Below are 19010 nucleotides of genomic sequence, written 5' to 3' on the forward strand. Positions count from 1 at the left end.
TAAACTACAGTACTAGCTCTTTTTACGATTGCTGGGAGTCATTTTTCAATACAGCAACCCAATGTGCACAACTCTTAACACATAACGATAAACTCAGTAAAATGCAACCATTTAGACACATTTTTCCATGCTAGCATGCAACATGCATAACTGTAAATCACCTTTTCCAGTCATAAAGGTGCCCTGTCAACCATTAGGACTCATGTCAAACGCTAACACTTATCTGGTAGAGTTTGTAACTATTTGATCACCTGGTAACAATCGGGGGTCATAATTGCAAATCGCTTCCTCTGTGTGAGAATGCAAGACAGCTTGATTGATAACGAGTTCATCCCTACAGAAAGCTTTGAGCTTGCTATTACTGTAGGTTTTTTCCCCCCAACAGCAGTATTTGTGATTGTTACTGTAAGACTCATTTATGTTATTGTGTTTCAAAGATTAAAAAGAAAATGCTCAAATAAATTTTCTGATGTTTTGGACACAGTATTTGCTTTTGGTGTCTTTGTTGCTGCATGGTTGAACCCACTGCATTCATTTTGCAATGTATACAGGATTTTGATCAATAATTTGGGTTTTGGTCATCTTTGGATTGCTACATGATATTTGATACACTTGTGTAGAAAATCACCGAATGCTTACTGTACATTATCTAGAATATGTTTTATTCTGGAGATTTTGATATTTTGATTTGACTTGTTTTGATTTGAATTATTTTGTGTTTGACAGCATTATTTGCTAAGGGCTGTTTTATTTAGCAATGCTTCAAAGATTAAACTTCAGCGATCAAAGCAGCTGATGTTCTGGTGCTATGGTTTGCTTTTGCATGATGCATTTATCTCATTTGACACAGTAGCATTTATTTTGTACACTGCATGGGATTATATATATATATATATATATATATATATATATATATATATATATATATATATATATCTTCAACAGCCTACATCGCATGGCGATTGTATCCTGCTTTCACTAACCTTGCAGCTTGCTGTGTGCTGATGACTCGAGGGCTCTAGGTGACCTCGACACGTCCCTACAGGCTGTTGGTTACTAATACTACTAAAAAAAATACATTTAAAAAAGACTCTTACACTCCAGCTTGCTGATGAGTGTCTGTGTGTGCTATTGCAGTTTAAAGGTGTCTCGTTGACTGATATCTGTACTGCGGCTATCTGGGCCAGATTCTACCGACTTAACATGGTAGATCCCTCTATGCCTTCATTAGGCAAAATGGTCCTTGGTGATAGAGAGACGTCCCCCATGTGCTGTCCAATCATTCGCCCTCGCGGCGGCTTTGGTATACTTTCCAAAAGTATTGTTTAGCGGTCATCTTTGAATTGAGAGGGGGAACGATAGTTTACGGATGTAACACTGGTTCCCTGATAGAGAAGATGACCGCCAAGCTTGCGAGGTCTCATCACTTGCATTCTTGGATTTAATGCAAAAAAGACTGACTTCTCTACGCAGTGGCTATTTATGACGTCGATGAGGCGGGGCAGAGGACCTCACTCCATGGAGGAGCCTATCGGCTGCCTTGATATCAAATGCTCAGCGAATACCTACAAGCAGGCATACCCCAAAAGTATTATTGGTGTTCATATACACTTTTGATATCATTCAGCCAGACAGTACTCTGAGCACAGGGACAATAAGAAAAACAAGACATTTGAGTTTTGAAGTTGTTAAACTTGTTTATTACTTTTTATTTTATTTATTTTTTTTGCCATTTTTAAATATGCTTTACAATACTTATCTGTGCTTTACAATGCTTGCCTGTCCCTTGCCATAGCTCTCTGTACTTTACAATGCTTGCCTATGCTTTGCCACACCTCTGTGCTTTATTACACTTTGCTGTGCTTTTAATGTGGGTTGCTTTCATAAAGAACTATATTACTGATTATTGCTGATATTGCATTAGGAAACTGAATCATAGAATTATAATGGGGTTAAAATAAGTGATAATTAAACACAACCTCCACCAATACATGAAAATATGAGATCAAAATCTGGGAATTAATATTTAGAGAACTTTGCCACAATGATTTCTCCATCATGCGGTTTATAGTCAGCAACTCCTGAAACAGCAAAGGAAAAGAACATTCATTTCATTTTATTAATTACATATATACGTTTTTTTCACTGTAAAAAATAAGTATTTCATGGTATTTCACCATCTAAAAATGTAAAATTAGTTTTTTTTTCAATATATTTCGCTATTAAACAACATTCAAATCTGTACACTTCCTCAGGAGATATGAATACAACAGATGTTCATAAATATTGAAAGGCTTACTTGAAAAACAGTAAATGCTAAATTGTAGTGTATATATATATATATATATATATATATATATATATATATATATATATATATATATATATATATATTATAGTAAGATATATATATAGATATAATATATACATTGAATTACCATAAATCATTGTATTTGTCTATGACATATTATATTATTGTTGTCTGTGAAATTTTACAGGGGAAGGAAGACAAAAATGTCCCCTTCTTGTACTGGACAGAGCGATCAGAAATATATTTCCAATCTTGGGTCGACTGGACCCTTCTATTAGTTTAGCGATGAGACAGATAGTAGTCTTGTACCATGAGAGACAGAGAGAGGAGGGTAGACTGGATAGTGCTGTTAGTTTATTGACAAGACAGACAGGCAGTCATCTAACTAAACTGAGGTCTTTACCTTGATCCAAAGCGGTACTCCCAGAAAGAAACTGCCAGTATGTTTGGTCGTTCGTATTCCCAGCTAAACCTTGGATACTGCTGACAAATGGACCCCAGCTGCTCTGCACCACAGTGAAACTATAAACCAGTATGGAAATGTAATTAGCATTTTGTATGAGGTTTGCATTCCGAGCACTTATTAACATTCAATCACTCAAACACTGTGTTTTGGGGTTTTTTTGAGGTTGCGGTTCTGTGTTGCTTTGACTGTCAGGAGCTGCTCCGTAGACACGTGTAACACAGGCTAGATTAGCCAGTCTTTATAGAGCACTATCTAGTGATCTAACACTTTGGAGTTTTAATTTGCTGGCAATACGCTAGCTGTGCACTAGATGGCAGTGGTGGGTTTTTTTCCTAATAAAACAGGGATGGTAATAAGAATCCTATTGCATAGCAGTGCCACTCATTCCAGGTTTTACTACCAGCTTGATTAGCCACAGTGTGTATTGGTAACAAGCTCAGGTGTGTCTTAATTATTAAACTCACAGTGAAACCAGGACTGGATCACGCTGCTGTGCAATGGGAGTCTTATTTCCCCTGTGATTTTCTATGAGTCAATACAGAGATTAATACAATATAATACAAAGACCATCAGGGATGGGAATAAGACTCCTGTTACATAGCAGTTTCACCTATTCCAGGTTTTACTACCAGCTTGATTGGAAAGCTCAGGTGTGCTTTTTTAATGGATTACACTACTGTGCAACGGGAGTCTTAAGGAAGCTTAAATACAGTAAGACTAAATCTTCCATTCGCACCAGATGTGCAGTTTTGAATGAAACACATAGTGGTATCTGGTTCTGCACTGGGATAAAGGAAGCTCTCAGTTTCTGAACCTTGTTCTCTGGAAATGTGTCACACCCGCACTTCCTAGCAAGCTCCTGTGTAGTTTGGAAAGAAATACACAGTTACAGTGAATTCTCATACCTGAATTTTGCAGGCGATATCTTGGCCGCCTCCTCCATGACCCGCAGCAGTGAGGACCCCGCAGGGACCTTCACATCAATGTGGTCCTTGAAGATGTTGTGAATGCCGTCCTCCACTGTGTAGTGTATGGTCAGTACACCCTGCTGGGCTGTGGGTGGTGCTGGAGGCAGCGGCAACACAGCAGGGATCTCTATGCGGAGCAAAGGCCAGTAAAAAAATTGATTTTATTTCTTGCACTGGTCTCTCTCTCTCTCTTTCTCTCATATATATATATATATATATATATATATATATATATATATATATATATATATATATATATATATATATATACACACACACACACACACAGTGTGATTAAAGTTTACAACATCAACGCACCATATCTCACAAACGGTAGGGCACAAGAAGGTGAAAATGCATACGGCTGTTAACCCTTTCAGGACCCGACATTTTTCCATTGGATGCTCTCCCAGGACCAGGTTTATTTTGGCTGAATTTGACTCTTCCTCTAAAAAGTCTCTACAAAACTATTTTTTTTACAGTAGCATCATGGAAATGGTGAAAAAATTTTTTCAGAACACTCTGAGGAACTTCAGAAACCATGCAAACTTGTTTTAAACACAATGAAAGTTTTGTTGAAAAATATTGATGAGGAAATATTGATTTGGACATTGTTTCACCTGAGTGAGGCTTTATGGAAAAAAAAACATGCATGCACTGCATCATATCTACACAGAGTAGATACATTCTATAGAGTACCTACTGGACACAAAGAGCAGCGTTTTAACCAGCCCAAAATAGATACCAAAAGTCTTCCAAATCCTCTACACCAATGGGTGCAGACAGGAAAATCGATACCTTCTTGAAGAAGGACTACACTGCCTCCAGCTATTATTAAATCCATGCAGCCAAATATCAACACAAATTATGGAGCCAGGTGTCTGCTGCCTTCCAGCCCCCTACTCCAGAGAACATTGAACTTGCCATGCAGCTAGCAGAGGAAGGTAAAAATACTACAAAAATCCAGCTGCAGGCAGCATATGACAGCATCAACAACAATGATAGGGCTGTATCAAGTGCTGTCTCTGCAAGACAAGTTCTTCAGATGAAGTCAAACTACCTTAATCCTGACACACAATCCCAGATCATGGAGTTATTTCAAGGAGACTTACTGTTTGGCACTGACCTCAAGGATTACCTAACAGAGATGAAGGAGGCAAGGCAAGCCATTAGATCCTTCTCAACAACAGGCAGAGGTATAACCCCTAATAGCGGGTATTTTAATAGGCAAAGGTTTTTCAGGCCTCAGCCTGTCAACCTTTGGAGGACAGAGCAGGTTCCAAAGGGGACAAGGCTCCAGGCCATATGGATCCTTCCGTGTCTTTGCCAGAGGTAGAGGCTGACCCTCTGTATCCTCCTGACATTTTCCCGGTCAGGGTAGGGGATGAGTTTTATATTTAAAAAAAAAATGGCAGAAAATAACATCAAACCCCAGGGTCCTGGGGCTCATACAACATGGCTACAAAATACCAACATGGATCCCAACCACCAACAACAGGGATCATCTGGACATGACTGGACTGGACAGGTCCACAAGGGGTCTTTCTATAGGAGGAGACAAGATCCATGCTCCTTTCCCATGCCATAAAACTGGTCCCCTCATCTTTGCAGAGGCAGTGCCACTACCCCAGGTATTTTTTAATACTTAAAAAGAACAGGGAGTTAAGACCTATTTTAGACATCAGAGGCCTGAAGAAATATCTCAACATAAACTGTCACTGTCAAAACGTACACTGTCATCAAGACAGTTCAACCCGGAGACTGGATGCTCTCGATAGACCTCAAGGTTGCCTATTTTCATCTTCCCAATCACAACAACTACAGGAAATACCTTCGATTTGCCATCAAGGACAGCATTTACCAATTAAAAATGCTTCCCTTTGGGATCTCCACAGCCCCCAGAGTGTTCATCAAGGAGATGGTAGAAGTCGCATCACATCTACGAAACAAAGGCATCCATGTTCACCCCTACATCGACAACTGGTTGATACGAGTCCCAAACGGGAGAAAGGGCATTAGAACACAGAGACACAGCCCTTCAACTGTTTCAGGACCTGGGCTTGTTAGTAAACAAGGATGCTGCACAACAACCCAGCATGGTTACAACTAGCTGCTTGGAAATTGAACAGCGGCAATTATTAGATTAGGGGCTATCTGAAAAAGTAACTAACATCTTACTGGCTTCAAAAAAACCTTTTCAAGCTTATTCAGGTAAATGGAAGGAAATCTTTGCACACAACAAACATAAATCTACCAATATTCTTTTTTTTAATTTAGTAGTCACCAATAATTTTGCTATTTTCTCCCAATTTAGAATGTCCAATTATTTTTACGCTCAGCTCACTGCTACCATACCTGCGCTGACTCGAGGGGGGCTAAGACGAACACATGCTGTCCTCCGAAGTGTGTGCCATCAGCTGCCTGCTTCTTTACAGCCTGAAGGCTCACCATGCAGCCACCTCAGAGCTACAGCATCTGAGGACAACGCAGCTCCGGGCAGCTTACAGGCAAGCCCACAGGTGCCCTGCCAGACTACAGGGGTCACTGGTGCGTGGTGAGTCGAGGACACCTTGGCCGAAAGTGGTGACACAGTTCCATCTGGATCAGATCATAATATTTCTTTTCCCAATACCAATTTAATCTAAATAAGAGGCCAGACAGCACTTAATCGATGTCAGAAGAGCCCTTACTTTCTACATCCATAGAACCATCAACAAAAGACCATCAGAACAGCTCGATGTAACGTTCAATTCACAAAATCAAGGTAAACCAAGCAGACAAACTCCGGGTGGATTACACCTTGCATCAAGTTTTGTTATCACCTGGGCAAGAAACCGGTTCCAGGACCAGTAAAAGCACACTCAGTGAGAGGTAGCTAATACATGGGCACATTTAAAATCTGTCCCATTTCAAGGCATTTGCAATGCAGCCGCGTGGGCCTCCTCCGAGACCTTTACAAAACTCTGCAACTTAAATGTGTCGTCTTCTCAGCCAACTTTTGCTCACTCCATATTATGGTAGGGTTCACTCTGTGTGTGTAGTTCATCATACTAGGTAATAAGACGAAGATTATCTGTAATATGGTTTCTCCGTAGAATGAGGAACTCCACACACCTATATCCCACCCTCCTTCCCTCTTGTCTTGGTTTCACTTTGGGTAATTGGTTTGGAAAGTTGGACATCGATACTCCAGGAAGGGGAGGCTTTATAGAGGAGGGACATTACTTGGCACTAAAAAAGGATTATATAAAGGATCTCTGGGAAAGCGATTGTCTTTTCTCCTGAACCAAGCGACATGGATACTGTGAGTTCACTCTGTGTGTGGAGTTCATCATTCTACAAAGAAACCATATTACAGGTAGTCTTCATCTTCTTATCACCCTATATATGTGTGTATGTATGTATGCTCAAGCTCATCCCACACATACTCAGTTGGACTGAGATACACACACACACACTGTCACCTTTCTCTTTCTTTCATTCTTTCTTTCCTTGCTGCTTTCGCTGTGCTCTGTGTGTCTGACTGTGTTGTGTGTGTCTGATGTCTCTCTGTCTCTCTCTCTCTGTCTTACTATTTCACTCTCGCTCTTGCTCTCACTCTTAAACTCCTTGCAGTCTAGCTTGTTCAGCTCCAGGTAGTTTCTGTTCTCCAGCGAGGGAGTGACCTGAGAGGCAGCCATGGGATTCTCGAAGGATCCGGAAACCACATGCTCTAGAACAGTCTGGAACGTTGAAGAACAGTTGTAGGTGGAGGCGACTGACAGGGCCTGGAGAGAGAGAGAGAAGTGGCCTAGGGTGATGAACTATGCATCATCATCAACAACTGCTGCTGCAGAGTCACTTATAATAGGACCTTGTTTGTTTTATGTCTCATCCGAGGGATGGAGCACAATGAGGTTAAGTGACTTGCACAGGGTCACACACAGTGGTAACAAGCCCCTTTCTTTAGCCACTGTACCAACAATGCTTAACATTTCAGGGTGAATAAAATTACTTATTAATTTATAAAGAGGGTTGCAATGTCTGGGTGCATAAACACATTAGAGTAAAACTCAACGCAAATACAGCAGGAAGTGATGTACATAAATACAACAGGAAGTGATGTGCATAAGTATATGCAGTGATAATGGCTGGGATTGGGCTATTTATTCTTCTGCTTGCTATTAATGAGAGGTCAGTCTTTATTATAGCTATGAATTTCAAACAACCCTGTCAGCAGAGACAGGACCAGCACCCCTAAAGTCTTGTACTGGCTACTCTTCCCTCACCCCCCTCCTCACACCTCTCATCATCCCCCTCATCTCCCATCACCCCCCTCCTCACACCTCTCATTACCCCTCTCATCTCCCCTCACCCCCTCCTCACACCTCTCAACCCTGAACCGGATCCACTCTGCAAGTTGATGAAGAGTAAGATGACATAACCGTACCCAGGTGCGAATATTAAACGATTCCACCGACTGGAGACGGTTGTACTCGTGGCATGAGTAAGTGGATAGCTTGGACAGACCTCCCAACTTTGTCAATCCAACTCCCAGCACTGAAGCAATATTGTCACCCATCACCAGTCCTAAGATACCACATCGGACTCTCATACCCCTAGGTCAATGAAGCTGAGTAAAAGTCACAATACACTCCGCGCAAATCGAAAGTCAGCATCATGCCAACTAACGTATCGACTTAAACTAATTCTACCTCTATCGGCATTACACCCGGAGTACCTCCGCGCCCATCTCTGTATTAGTGTACTTGCCGAATCCATCCTTCACACCAGTTCATCTCCCTCACCAAATAACCACACCGTGCGTCACCCCCCCCCTTATCACCCCTCACTTTACTCCGCGTAATGTGTAACGCCAATTCCACCCCCAAATCATCACCGCAGGTGCGACTCTAGCGTGAGCGAACGATGCACAAATGATACGCGACGACTAAAGGCAAACGGTACGTTACACCCGCTCTCCTGATAAGAAGAGACCACCGATAGAATAACTATACAGGACGGTTGTATCTTTATTATAGCTATGAATTTCAAACAACCCTGTCAGCAGAGACAGGACCAGCACCCCTAAAGTCTTGTACTGGCTACTCTTCCCTCACCCCCCTCCTCAACTCCTCAGGAGTCAACCTCTCTCGTCTCACGGGATAGATCCTAATCAGACCTCTCAGTCAGGGGAATCGGGTGGGTAGGGGTTGTACCATCTAGGAGTGTGGAGTCAGTAACCCCATGACTCGGGGAGGACCTCATCTGGAGACTTAGTGATCACCCCCTCACCCCCCTCCTGTGGACACCTGTGGGGATCTGGCATGGGGAGGAGGTGATCCAGACCCCAGTCCTGTTGGGAGTGGTCTCATAGATATGGAGAGTCTGGGGACCCCGCACCCCCTCCTGACACCTTCATTTGGGTATGCCACTTTTGGAGAGTAGTAGGAGGATGTGTTTGGATCACAACTCTCATCAGAGTACCCATCACCTCACCTAGTGGGACCTCCACCCATGAATGGGTAGAGTAGTGTGGTTACGTGGGGAGAGGAGTGTCAACCCGTTAGAGGGTAGAAGTAGAGTGGGGAGTCTCATCGAGGACTGGGGAGAGTCCTCAGGGGTTAGTCTCATCACCAGTCTCATGGGAGAGTAGAGAGGGGAGTGTAGGAGATCCTAGGAATCTCATCTCCCTATCCCCGGAGTGCAGCAAGCAGTGAGGAGTCTCCACCCTCCCCCTCCTCTCACCTCTCATCTCCCCTCACTCCCCTCCTCTCCCCTCTCATCTCCCCTCTTTCCTCTCTCCTCACCCCTCTCCTCTCCCCTCTCTCCTCTCTCCCTGCTCTCCCTCCTCTCCTCTCTCCTCTCCTCTCTCCCTCTCCTGTGGAGGAGTAGCGCGCGGGATTCCCCCTAGGGAGGGGGGAGACGTAGTGGGAGAGAGAGTTGCGCGGAGAGTATGTGTGCGAAGAGCTGGAGAGAGAGGGACGAGCAGGACGAGAGGAGAGAGGAGATAGGAGGGGGCGAGAGGAGAGAGGAGAGAGGTAGAGAGCAGAAGAGGAGCGACGAGAACGAGGAGAGAGGGACTGGAGAGAGGGACTTGAGAGGGAGGGATGAGCAGGAGGCGGGTAGGGCCTATCCTCTCCTCTCTCTCTCACCTGCATGGCCAGTCCTGTGCTGTAGATGTTCCCGATCAATCCGTCACTCTTTGTCTCCTGGAGAATGTTCTTGATCAGACGATTTAGAGCATTCTGGATCTTGAGACTCAGAATCACAGAAACATGGGGCTTGACAGAGCGCCTCATGCAGGTCAGGGCTAGAACTGCAATCGAGGCTGTGTCTGTGTAGAGAAAACACCCACAGAAGAAGGATGGTTGTTCTTCAAAAATGTAGCACTAGAGGCGCAAAACAATTACATCCCTAAAGTAGACAAATCTAAATATAAAACTAAAATGACAAAATGGTTTAAAAGATCAATTAAAAAAAATATTCAGCGATAAAAGGCACTTTACAGAGCATTAAAAAGGGACCAAAAAGAAAGTACACAGAAAGAGTACACGGAACTGCAAACGCAAGTCAAAAAGAAAGTTAGAAAGGCCAAGAGAGAAATAGAAATGAGCATTGCTAAGGGGGCTAAAACCAATTCCAAAATGTTTTTTCCAATATTACAACAGCAAGAGAACATTCAAAGAGGAGATTAAATGTTTAAGGATACAAATGGCAAAATCGTAGATGAAGAAAAAAAATAGCAAATATATTAAATGATTACTTTTCACAAGTTTTTACAAAGGAAGATACTGACAACATGCCCCACATGTCATTCCTATCCAGTTTTAAATAACTTTAGCATAACCGAGGCAGAAGTGTTAAAGGGACTAGGAGCTCTTAAAATAAACAAATCCCCTGGGCCGGATGAGATCCTCCCAGTAGTACTCAAAGAAATGAAAGAAGTCATTTACAAACCGCTAACCAAAATCATCCAGCAGTCTCTTGACACAGGGGTGGTACCGACAGACTGGAAAATTGCAAACGTAATACCGATCCACAAAAAGGGAAACAAAACTGAACCAGGTAACTACAGACCAGTAAGCCTGACTTCTATTATATGCAAACTTATGGAAACTATAATAAGATCCAAAATGGAAAATTACCTATATGGTAACAGGGTCCTAGGAGACAGTCATCATGGTTTTAGGAAAGGGAGATCGTGTCTAACTAACTTGCTTGATTTTTTTGAGGACGCAACATCGATAATGGATAATTGCAAAGCATATGACATGGTGTTTTTAAATTGGCAGGGATGGGGTTAATTTCCCCTACCTGCCTGGGTTTATTATGTTCAGGTGGCTGGGGTTGATTAGTTGATTAGGTTAATTAACGATCAATCAGCGCCCAGCCACCTGACAAAAGGAGGCCTCTGCTTTGGGTCATTTGGGAGGAGGGAGCTGAGGAAGCAGGTTGTGATTTTTTTCAATTTTGTAAATCCAGTGAAGGCATTGCCCAGCCTGGAAACCTTTATTTTGTACATTTTGTTTTTTGTCTTTGTTTTTGTGTTTCAATCCCTTTCTTTTGGCCCTTGTTCCTTTTTATTTTTGTATCTATTTATTATAAAAGTATATTTTTTTGAACTGCAGTCTGTCTCTGGGCCTCTATCCACTCGCTAACCTGACACACATGGTTTATTTAGATTTCCAGAAAGCTTTTGACAAAATCCTGCACAAAAAAAAAATTCTCAAACTGAACGCAGTTGGGATTCAAGGAAACACATGTACATGGATTAGGGAGTGGTTAACAGGTAGAAAACAGAAAGTACTGATTAGAGGAAAAACCTCAGAATGGAGTGTGGTAACCAGCGGTGTACCACAGGGATCAGTATTAGGTCCTCTGCTATTCCTAATCTACATTAATGATTTAGATTCTGGTATAGTAAGCAAACTTGTTAAATTTGCAGACGACACAAAAGTAGGAGGAGTGGCAAACACTGTTGCAGCAGCAAAGGTCATTCAAAATGATATAGGCAAGATTCAGAACTGGGCAGACACATGGCAAATTACATTTAATAGAGGAAAGTGTAAGGTACTGCACGCAGGAAATAAAAAGTACATTATAAATATCATATGGGAGATACTGAAATTGGAGAAAGAATCTATGAAAAAGACCTAGGAGTTTTTGTTGACTCAGAAATGTCTTCATCTAGACAATGTGGGGAAGCTATAAAAAGGCTAACAAGATGCTCGGGTACATTGTGAAAAGTGTTGAATTTAAATCAAGGGAAGTAATGTTAAAACTGTACAATGCACTAGTAAGACCTCATCTTGAATATTGTGTGCAGTTCTGGTCACCTCGCTATAAAAAAGATATTGCTGCTCTAGAAAGAGTGAAAAGAAGAGCGACCAGAATTATTCCGGGCTTAAAAGGCATGTCATATGCAGACAGGCTAAAAGAATTGAATCTGTTCAGTCTTGAACAAAGAAGACTACGTGGAGACTAATTCAAGCATTCAAAATTCTAAAAGGTATTGACAGTGTCGACCCAAGGGACTTTTTCAGCCTGAAAAAAGAAACAAGGACCAGGGGTCACAAATGGAGATTAGACAAAGGGGCATTCAGAACAGAAAATAGGAGGCACTTTTTTACATAAAGAATTGTGAGGGTCTGAAAGCAACTCTCCAATAATGTTGTTGAAGCCGACACCCTGGGATCCTTCAAGAAGCTGCTTGATGAGATTCTGGGATCAATAAGCTACTAACAACCAAACGAGCAAGATGGACCGAATGGCCTCCTCTCGTTTGTAAACTTTCTTAAGTTCTTATGTTCTTATGAGAGGAGAGAGAAGAGGAAAGAGAAGAGGGAGGAGGGAGGAGAGAGGATAGAGGTTTAATAATCTCCATAGTTTTATATATTATTCAGCAGTGGCACTAAACATGATTCATACAGTCCCCGAGTTTCAATTTCTCACCCTAACCCAATCTCCATAGTTCTCTTACCCACTGAATAGCTCTTTCCTTGTGAAAATCCTCCATTATCTGATGCTGCAATCAGACGCTGCACACTGTGTGATGTCACTGGTTTTCCCATCATGCACAGTGCCAGTATGTCAAGACCCACCTGATAATAGTTTGTGAGGGGGACGTGTTTGGAATCTAGAAAGAGGAAGGGAGGGAGACTTCTATAAAGGTTTACCGAGGGTTTACAATGCTTGCCTATGCTTTACCATACATATCTGTGATCTACAATTCTTGCCTGAGCTTTACCATACCATAATGTGTTTTACAATGATTCTGTATGCTCTACCAGACCTCTCTGTTCTTTATAATGTTTCCATATGCTTTACCTACCTCACTGTGCTTTACAATGGTTCCCTATGCTTTACCATACATCTATGAACTTTACAATGCTTCTCTATGCTTTATTATTATTATTATTATTATTATTATTATTTATTTCTTAGCTGACGTCCTTACCCAGGGCGACTTACAGTTGTATACAAAATAAAATACTTATCAATAATTACAGTACAATTAAGAGCAAGATACAAAATACAATGACTTCAGTCCTAATAAGACCAAATACAAAACACGATATGATTTGATTTTGGGGCAGTTCAAGAGCAGATAACTGTTGATAGTTACATCAGGGTCAGATATGAGTGCAGGTGAAATAGAAAATACTACAGACAGGATTAAGTGCGGGCTTTACCAGACCTCTCTGTGCTTTACAATGCTTGCCTGTGCTTTACCAGACCTCTCTGTGCTTTACAATGCTTCCCTATGCTTTACCAGACCTCTCTGTGCTTTACAATGCTTCTACACGCTTTACCATACCTCTCTGTGTTTGCAATGCTTCCCTATGCTTTACCATACCTCTCTGTACTTTACAATGCTTCCATATGATCTACCAGACCTCTCTGTGCTTTACAATGCTTCTATACGCTTTACCAGACCTCTCTGTGCTTTACAATGTTTCCCTATGCTTTACCATACCTTTCTGTGCTTTACAATGCTTCCTTTGTGCTTTACCAGACCTCTCTGTGCTTTACAATGCTTCCTTTGTGCTTTACCATACCTCTCTGTGCTTTATAATGTTTCTTTTACTGTGTGTTCACTGTGGTTTAAACATTTTAAAACATATCTGGTACCTCTCTCCCCTCTCCCTGCCCTCTCGCCCCTCACCCTCACCAATATTCTCTATTTCTCCCTTCAGTTTTCTTTCCAGCAGTTTTATCATGTCCAGGACTTTCTTCCCTCCTTTGAGTCCTGGGGCTGGAGTTAGAGACGGGTCCGCACAGCAGGCCTGCATAGCCATACAGTAGAGAGCCACGGTGCCTGAGGAAAAGGTGAGGCCTGGAGAGGAAAGGGGAGAGAGAGAGAAAGAGAGAGAGGAGTGAGAGAGGAAAAGGGGAGAGGGGAGAGGAGAGAGGAGAAAAAGAAAAAGTTAGTTAGTTGTTTGTTTGTAGTTTAGTTTGTTAAATGTTAGTTTGTAGTTAGTTAGTTGGTAGGTAGTTTAGTTAGTTAGTTAGTAGTTTAGTTAGTTTAGTAAAATGTTAGTTTGTAGTTAGTTAGCTGGTAGTTAGTTGGTATTTTAGCTAGTTGTTAGTTTGTTGTTTAGTTTGATATATTTTAGATTAGTTTAGTTTTGTTCATTGTTAGTTATTAGTATAGTTGGAAGTTAATTAGCAGTTTAGTTAGTAGTATAGTTGGTTCATTGTTAGTTACTAGCTGGTTTAGTTAGTTGGTAGTTAATTGGTAGTTTAATGTTAATTAATTGGTAGTTAGTTGGTGGTTTCTTAGTTAGTAGCTAGTTTGTAGTAGCTAGTTGTTTAGTTAGTAGTATCGTTGGTAGTTAGCTAGTAGTTGTGTGGTAGCTAGTTAGTAGCTACTTTGTAGTATAGCTGGTTGGTAGTTTAGTTGGTTGGTTGAGTCACTTTACCTTTTTGGACTCTGTTCACTGCATCAGCCTGCAGTCTACCCAGCATGCCTCTCTCTGTGGCATTGTCATGATAGCTGGCCAGACGCAGAGCTAGGAGGATGCTGGGATTGGGGGCGAAGCCATTGGCAGCACTGCTGTTCTCTGATTGGACCATAATATTGAGGAGCCGAATCACCTGACCAGTCTGATTCTCTGAGACAGCTGAGAGAGAGAGAGAGAGAGAGAGAGAGAGAGAGAGAGAGAGAGAGAGAGAGAGAGAGAGAGAGAGAGAAAGGATGGGCAGGGAGGAGAGAGGGAGAGACACAACACATTAATGAAAGAGGGGCTGAAGGAAATACTCACTGAAATTGAATTGAGAGATTTCTATTAAATATAAATGATAACACTATGATAACACTAACACAATTTTTGTTCCTGGATAGTAAATGTTATTTCCTAATTGCTTATGCCTCAAAAGTGTAGAAAATGGCTATTATTCCCCACAAACTTTGGACACACTCACAGACACACACACACACAGACAGACACACACACACTCACACAGACAGACAGACACGCACACACACACACACATAGACACACGCACACACACATATAGACACAGACAGAGACAGACAGATACACACACACACACACATTGTTTTAGTTAACACAAAGGCTTCGTTATTCAGCTATTAATGCCAAGCAGTTCATTGTGTACTCACAGCACTGCAGAGAGACCGGGAGCCAAGCAGAGAACTGCAGCAAAACAGCCAGAGCCACGCTCACATAACCCACTGCCATTCTGTCTATCTCCTGTCTATATTTCCTTCTGTCTTTCTCTCCTGTCTTTTTCTTTCTCTCCTCCTTTCTTTTGCTTTGCAGCAAATTGTCCTTGTTCTTTCTTTTTTCTTTCTGTTCCTTCTTTTCTTTAATTCTGTCACCAAGTCGAGGGAGTGTTTCTCTTTGAGAATGACGATACTGGTATTTATTTCTCTCTCTCCCTCTCTTATATAGTCCTCTCCAGGAAGTACTTTGCTCCAGAAAGTTTTCTGCCTCCTCCTATTGTTGCCTTTCCTAATCAATACTGGTGTAGAATCACCTGATGCTAAACACACTCACCTCCCCCCCGTCGGGCACCAGCCTCCAATAAATATAGAGCCAGCCTTCAAGAAAGTGATTGTGTGAAGAACTGGGATTCTTCAGCGGGTCACTGATTGCCACAGAGTGTACTGACAATATTTTATATTGTAAAAGCTCCAATATTTTCAGGTATTTATTTATACATCAGCCAAAGTCAACAATATCAGGGTGTGCCCTTATATCTAGCTGGGGATGCTGCTTATACTGCTTCCCTGGCTTATGAAACCCTAACCGTTGAGACAGCTGGCAGCTGCTGAGGAAGCATTCAGCACCAAGCTTGGGCAAATACGGGTAGTGGACACTTGAAAGGAAGGTGGCGGATACTGATGAAACGGACTGAAGTGCAGCATGAGTTTGTTTCTAAAATTGCCACTGCTTGCTGTATCCTGAACAAACTCTGTCAACAACAAAATAAGGTGGGGGGGAAGGTTACCTCAGCTGTTTCAATTGGACAGCAGCCACCGCGGTGCTAGGGGGGAGCGCAAGGGGTGCGACTGCACCCGGGCCCAGCCTCTGCTGGGGCCCATACCAGAGATATTCTATAATATCTTCGCCCATACCAATTCTTTTTTTTTTTTGCAAAGTTCATTATCGAAAAAACAAAACAAAAACAAAAAACTGTTCTCCCGTTTGTGTTTACATTTCTGTTTTTTGACAAGAGTACCCTGTCTCAGTTGAAACTCAACATTGCAAATAAATGTAGTCCGTAGGCGGTTCGGTGCATCGCCAGAGGTGGTACTTTTATAATCAGGTCCAGTGTCCAGTTAAAAACAACAGACTGTTCCATTTACTGGGGCGGCCATGACCCAGACCCAACATATGTCGTACTCTTGTCATAGAACGACGACAAATAGTTACTAACATCTGTTGCATCAGGAGGTCGATTCTCATAAATTATATCTCGACCTTTATGATAGACTCCAGTGTTTCGTGTAGTCACCGTAATGTACGTTTGAAATATAAGACGACACTTATAACGTAAAGGAATTAGAATTTGACTTGCAAATTACATTTATTCAGTCCTTACCAACGCATCTTTAAGTCCCTTGGCTTTTGGTCTACTGCTGTATTTCGCCGGTGAGCGTTCTTGACGCGTAGGAGCAGAGGAGGCACTTTGATTTGGTGCGGCTCGATCAAAAACCACCGAGCCAGAGGAAAGACGTGCATCAGAGACATCGGATTGGAAATGCACAACAACAGCAAATACAAGCTACTGAATCATGCATTGAAACCCGATACCCAGTCAGGCACTTTTATGTGATTTTTATGATCCAGCTACTTGGTCTGACTTTTGTAACAAAGAACAAAGAGCTGAAATCATGAAACGTAAACCTGTGCAGCTAAATAAGCTGACGTTGAATTCCCTAAAAATCACATATGATTTGTATTCTTTTTTGGAACAAAATTTTGTTTTTTATCTAAATAAAATCCAACTACTTAGGGATTTTAGTTTTTTTTGTTTTTGTTTTTGTTTTTTTGGGGGGGGGGGGGTTTGGGGGGGGGTGGGGGGGGGGGGGGGGGGCTACTTCACACTCTTGCACCAGGGCCCAGTTAATCCTAGCTCCAGCAGTGATCTAGAGTCCGTCACCAGCAGTGATCTGAGGAGGCTCGTGCCGTCAGAGATTCTCTCCTTTCTTTTAGGTTGTGTCGGATTTACTGTTGTGTTAAATATAAATGATGCAAACAAATAAAACACAATCAATACGTTCATTTGCAATTTTATTTGGTCAGTTCTGAGAGAGCATCTGTAACTTGTTGGATGTTGTTACGCTGTTTTGGGCGATCGAGCTGGCTCATGACATCCAGTTCACCAACTGTATTTACTGATGTGAAGAGCAGACACGCGTCATCTTTGGACATACCTGGGATCCAAAAAATAAAAGGACGGGAATTAATTCAGTTACATTTAAGCAGCTCACTTGCACTTTGTTTTTAACTTTAGGGTCGTTTTGACAGCAAGGGTATTCTCAGACAGCTGCTTTAATACTTCAACAAGTGTACATAGCAGTTCATGCTATATTTGTACATGATTTTATACAAAACTGAAAACCCACTTGAAATATATAGCATGACAGGACAGACACACAGCAAAAAACAATAATAAAAAAAACCCCACTCGCATTATCATTAAGGTGAACTACACCACTGCTAACCATAAAATCACCCATCAGCCGCTACTTTCTGCTGTCTTGTAATCCACAGTAACAGCTGACCTGCTCCCTTGCAGTGTTTATAGTTAAGAATAAACACGCTCATTAACATTTACATGTGAAATGCGGGTTTACATGTGAAACTGGGCGTGGATTTCCTGTGTGTGCCGTCATTTACACGAGTAAATGAAATTTACCTTATCCCTCTCTTTGGCCGTTTTTTTCAGCCACAAACTTGATTTACACGAGTAATTCTCCCAATCGTGCACACGCATCGCCATTTCACGTGTAAATTGACCCGCATGGAAACCCTATGATTGTAAGGCGCGATTGTAAGATTCTGCTTGTTTCTTCATATTTGTGGTTGATTGTATCCCCCCTGGGCTTGTGACCAGTGGTGTGCTGGTAAATAAAAAAAGGGGGTAAACTCCCCGGTTTGTTGCTCCAGGCCAGGCAGTGGAGCGGGAGTGGAGATTTTTCCAGATGGTAATAATTTATAAAAATGTTTCTGTCAGTAAAAGGTAACTACACTCCAAACTCGCAATGAACTCAAAATCAACCTAATAGGAACCATGATGTTTCACCTCACAATCACATTTAGAAACACTAATATGCAGTTATCAAATTTTTTACCAACTTTGGAAAATCAGGCCCATAGTGTGTAAATTGTTGAGTGAATTACTGAGTGAAGCAAACCCTTATGCAAAGCATTGACTACACATGAAGGTCACGAGTTCTTTTTTATTAACATAATCTAATAAAGTAGGTCGTGTCTTTCCTCATGACACAAGAGGGTGTGTTAAACTGAAGTGTGAGGTGTGACACATGCCAGAAGCAAAGCAAAACAATGAATCTTTTCTTCTCAACTGGATTTGACATCTAGTATAAAAGGATTGCATTGCCTCAGATTGTCACAGGTGATACTGAGACCTGCGTGAATTAGTGCTGTGTTCACACACTTCCTATTTAAACTAGTCACTAAACACTTTCCTACCTGTACTCTCTGCCTTTTCTGCCTGTGTGCACTGTCTGCGCGTTTCCTGCCTCCGCTGCTTCCTAACTGATGGTGTGACCACTCTATCCATGATC

The 19010-nt window shown here is 41.9% G+C and overlaps 1 protein-coding gene across 1 annotated transcript; it reads right to left on the reverse strand.

Moving 5' to 3' along the window:
* Positions 1-1791: 1791 nt before the first annotated feature.
* LOC121304314 (transcobalamin-1-like) lies at positions 1792-15673 on the reverse strand. The gene is made up of 9 exons (XM_041235380.1): positions 15354-15673; positions 14650-14850; positions 13899-14063; positions 12708-12863; positions 9880-10061; positions 7344-7512; positions 3683-3872; positions 2715-2833; positions 1792-2081 (listed from the first exon to the last, which is right to left on the reverse strand). Exons 1-9 carry the CDS (start codon positions 15430-15432, stop codon positions 2020-2022), a joined length of 1323 nt encoding a protein of 440 aa, XP_041091314.1. The 5' UTR covers positions 15433-15673; the 3' UTR covers positions 1792-2019.
* Between the last annotated feature and the right edge of the window lie 3337 nt (positions 15674-19010).

This window comes from Polyodon spathula, chromosome 37 (genome assembly GCF_017654505.1).
Source record: "Polyodon spathula isolate WHYD16114869_AA chromosome 37, ASM1765450v1, whole genome shotgun sequence".
In the NCBI taxonomy this organism is placed as follows: Eukaryota; Metazoa; Chordata; class Actinopteri; order Acipenseriformes; family Polyodontidae; genus Polyodon; species Polyodon spathula.

Coding starts and splice junctions, on each gene's coding strand:
- LOC121304314 (XM_041235380.1), bottom strand. CDS start 15,432: ATGGCAGTGGGTTATGTGAGCGTGGCTCTGGCTGTTTTGCTGCAGTTC. Junction 12,864..13,898: donor GGGAGAAATAGAGAATATTG/GTGAGGGTGAGG, acceptor TCCTCTTTCTAG/ATTCCAAACACGTCCCCCTC. Junction 2,834..3,682: donor ATATCGCCTGCAAAATTCAG/GTATGAGAATTC, acceptor ACTGGTTTATAG/TTTCACTGTGGTGCAGAGCA.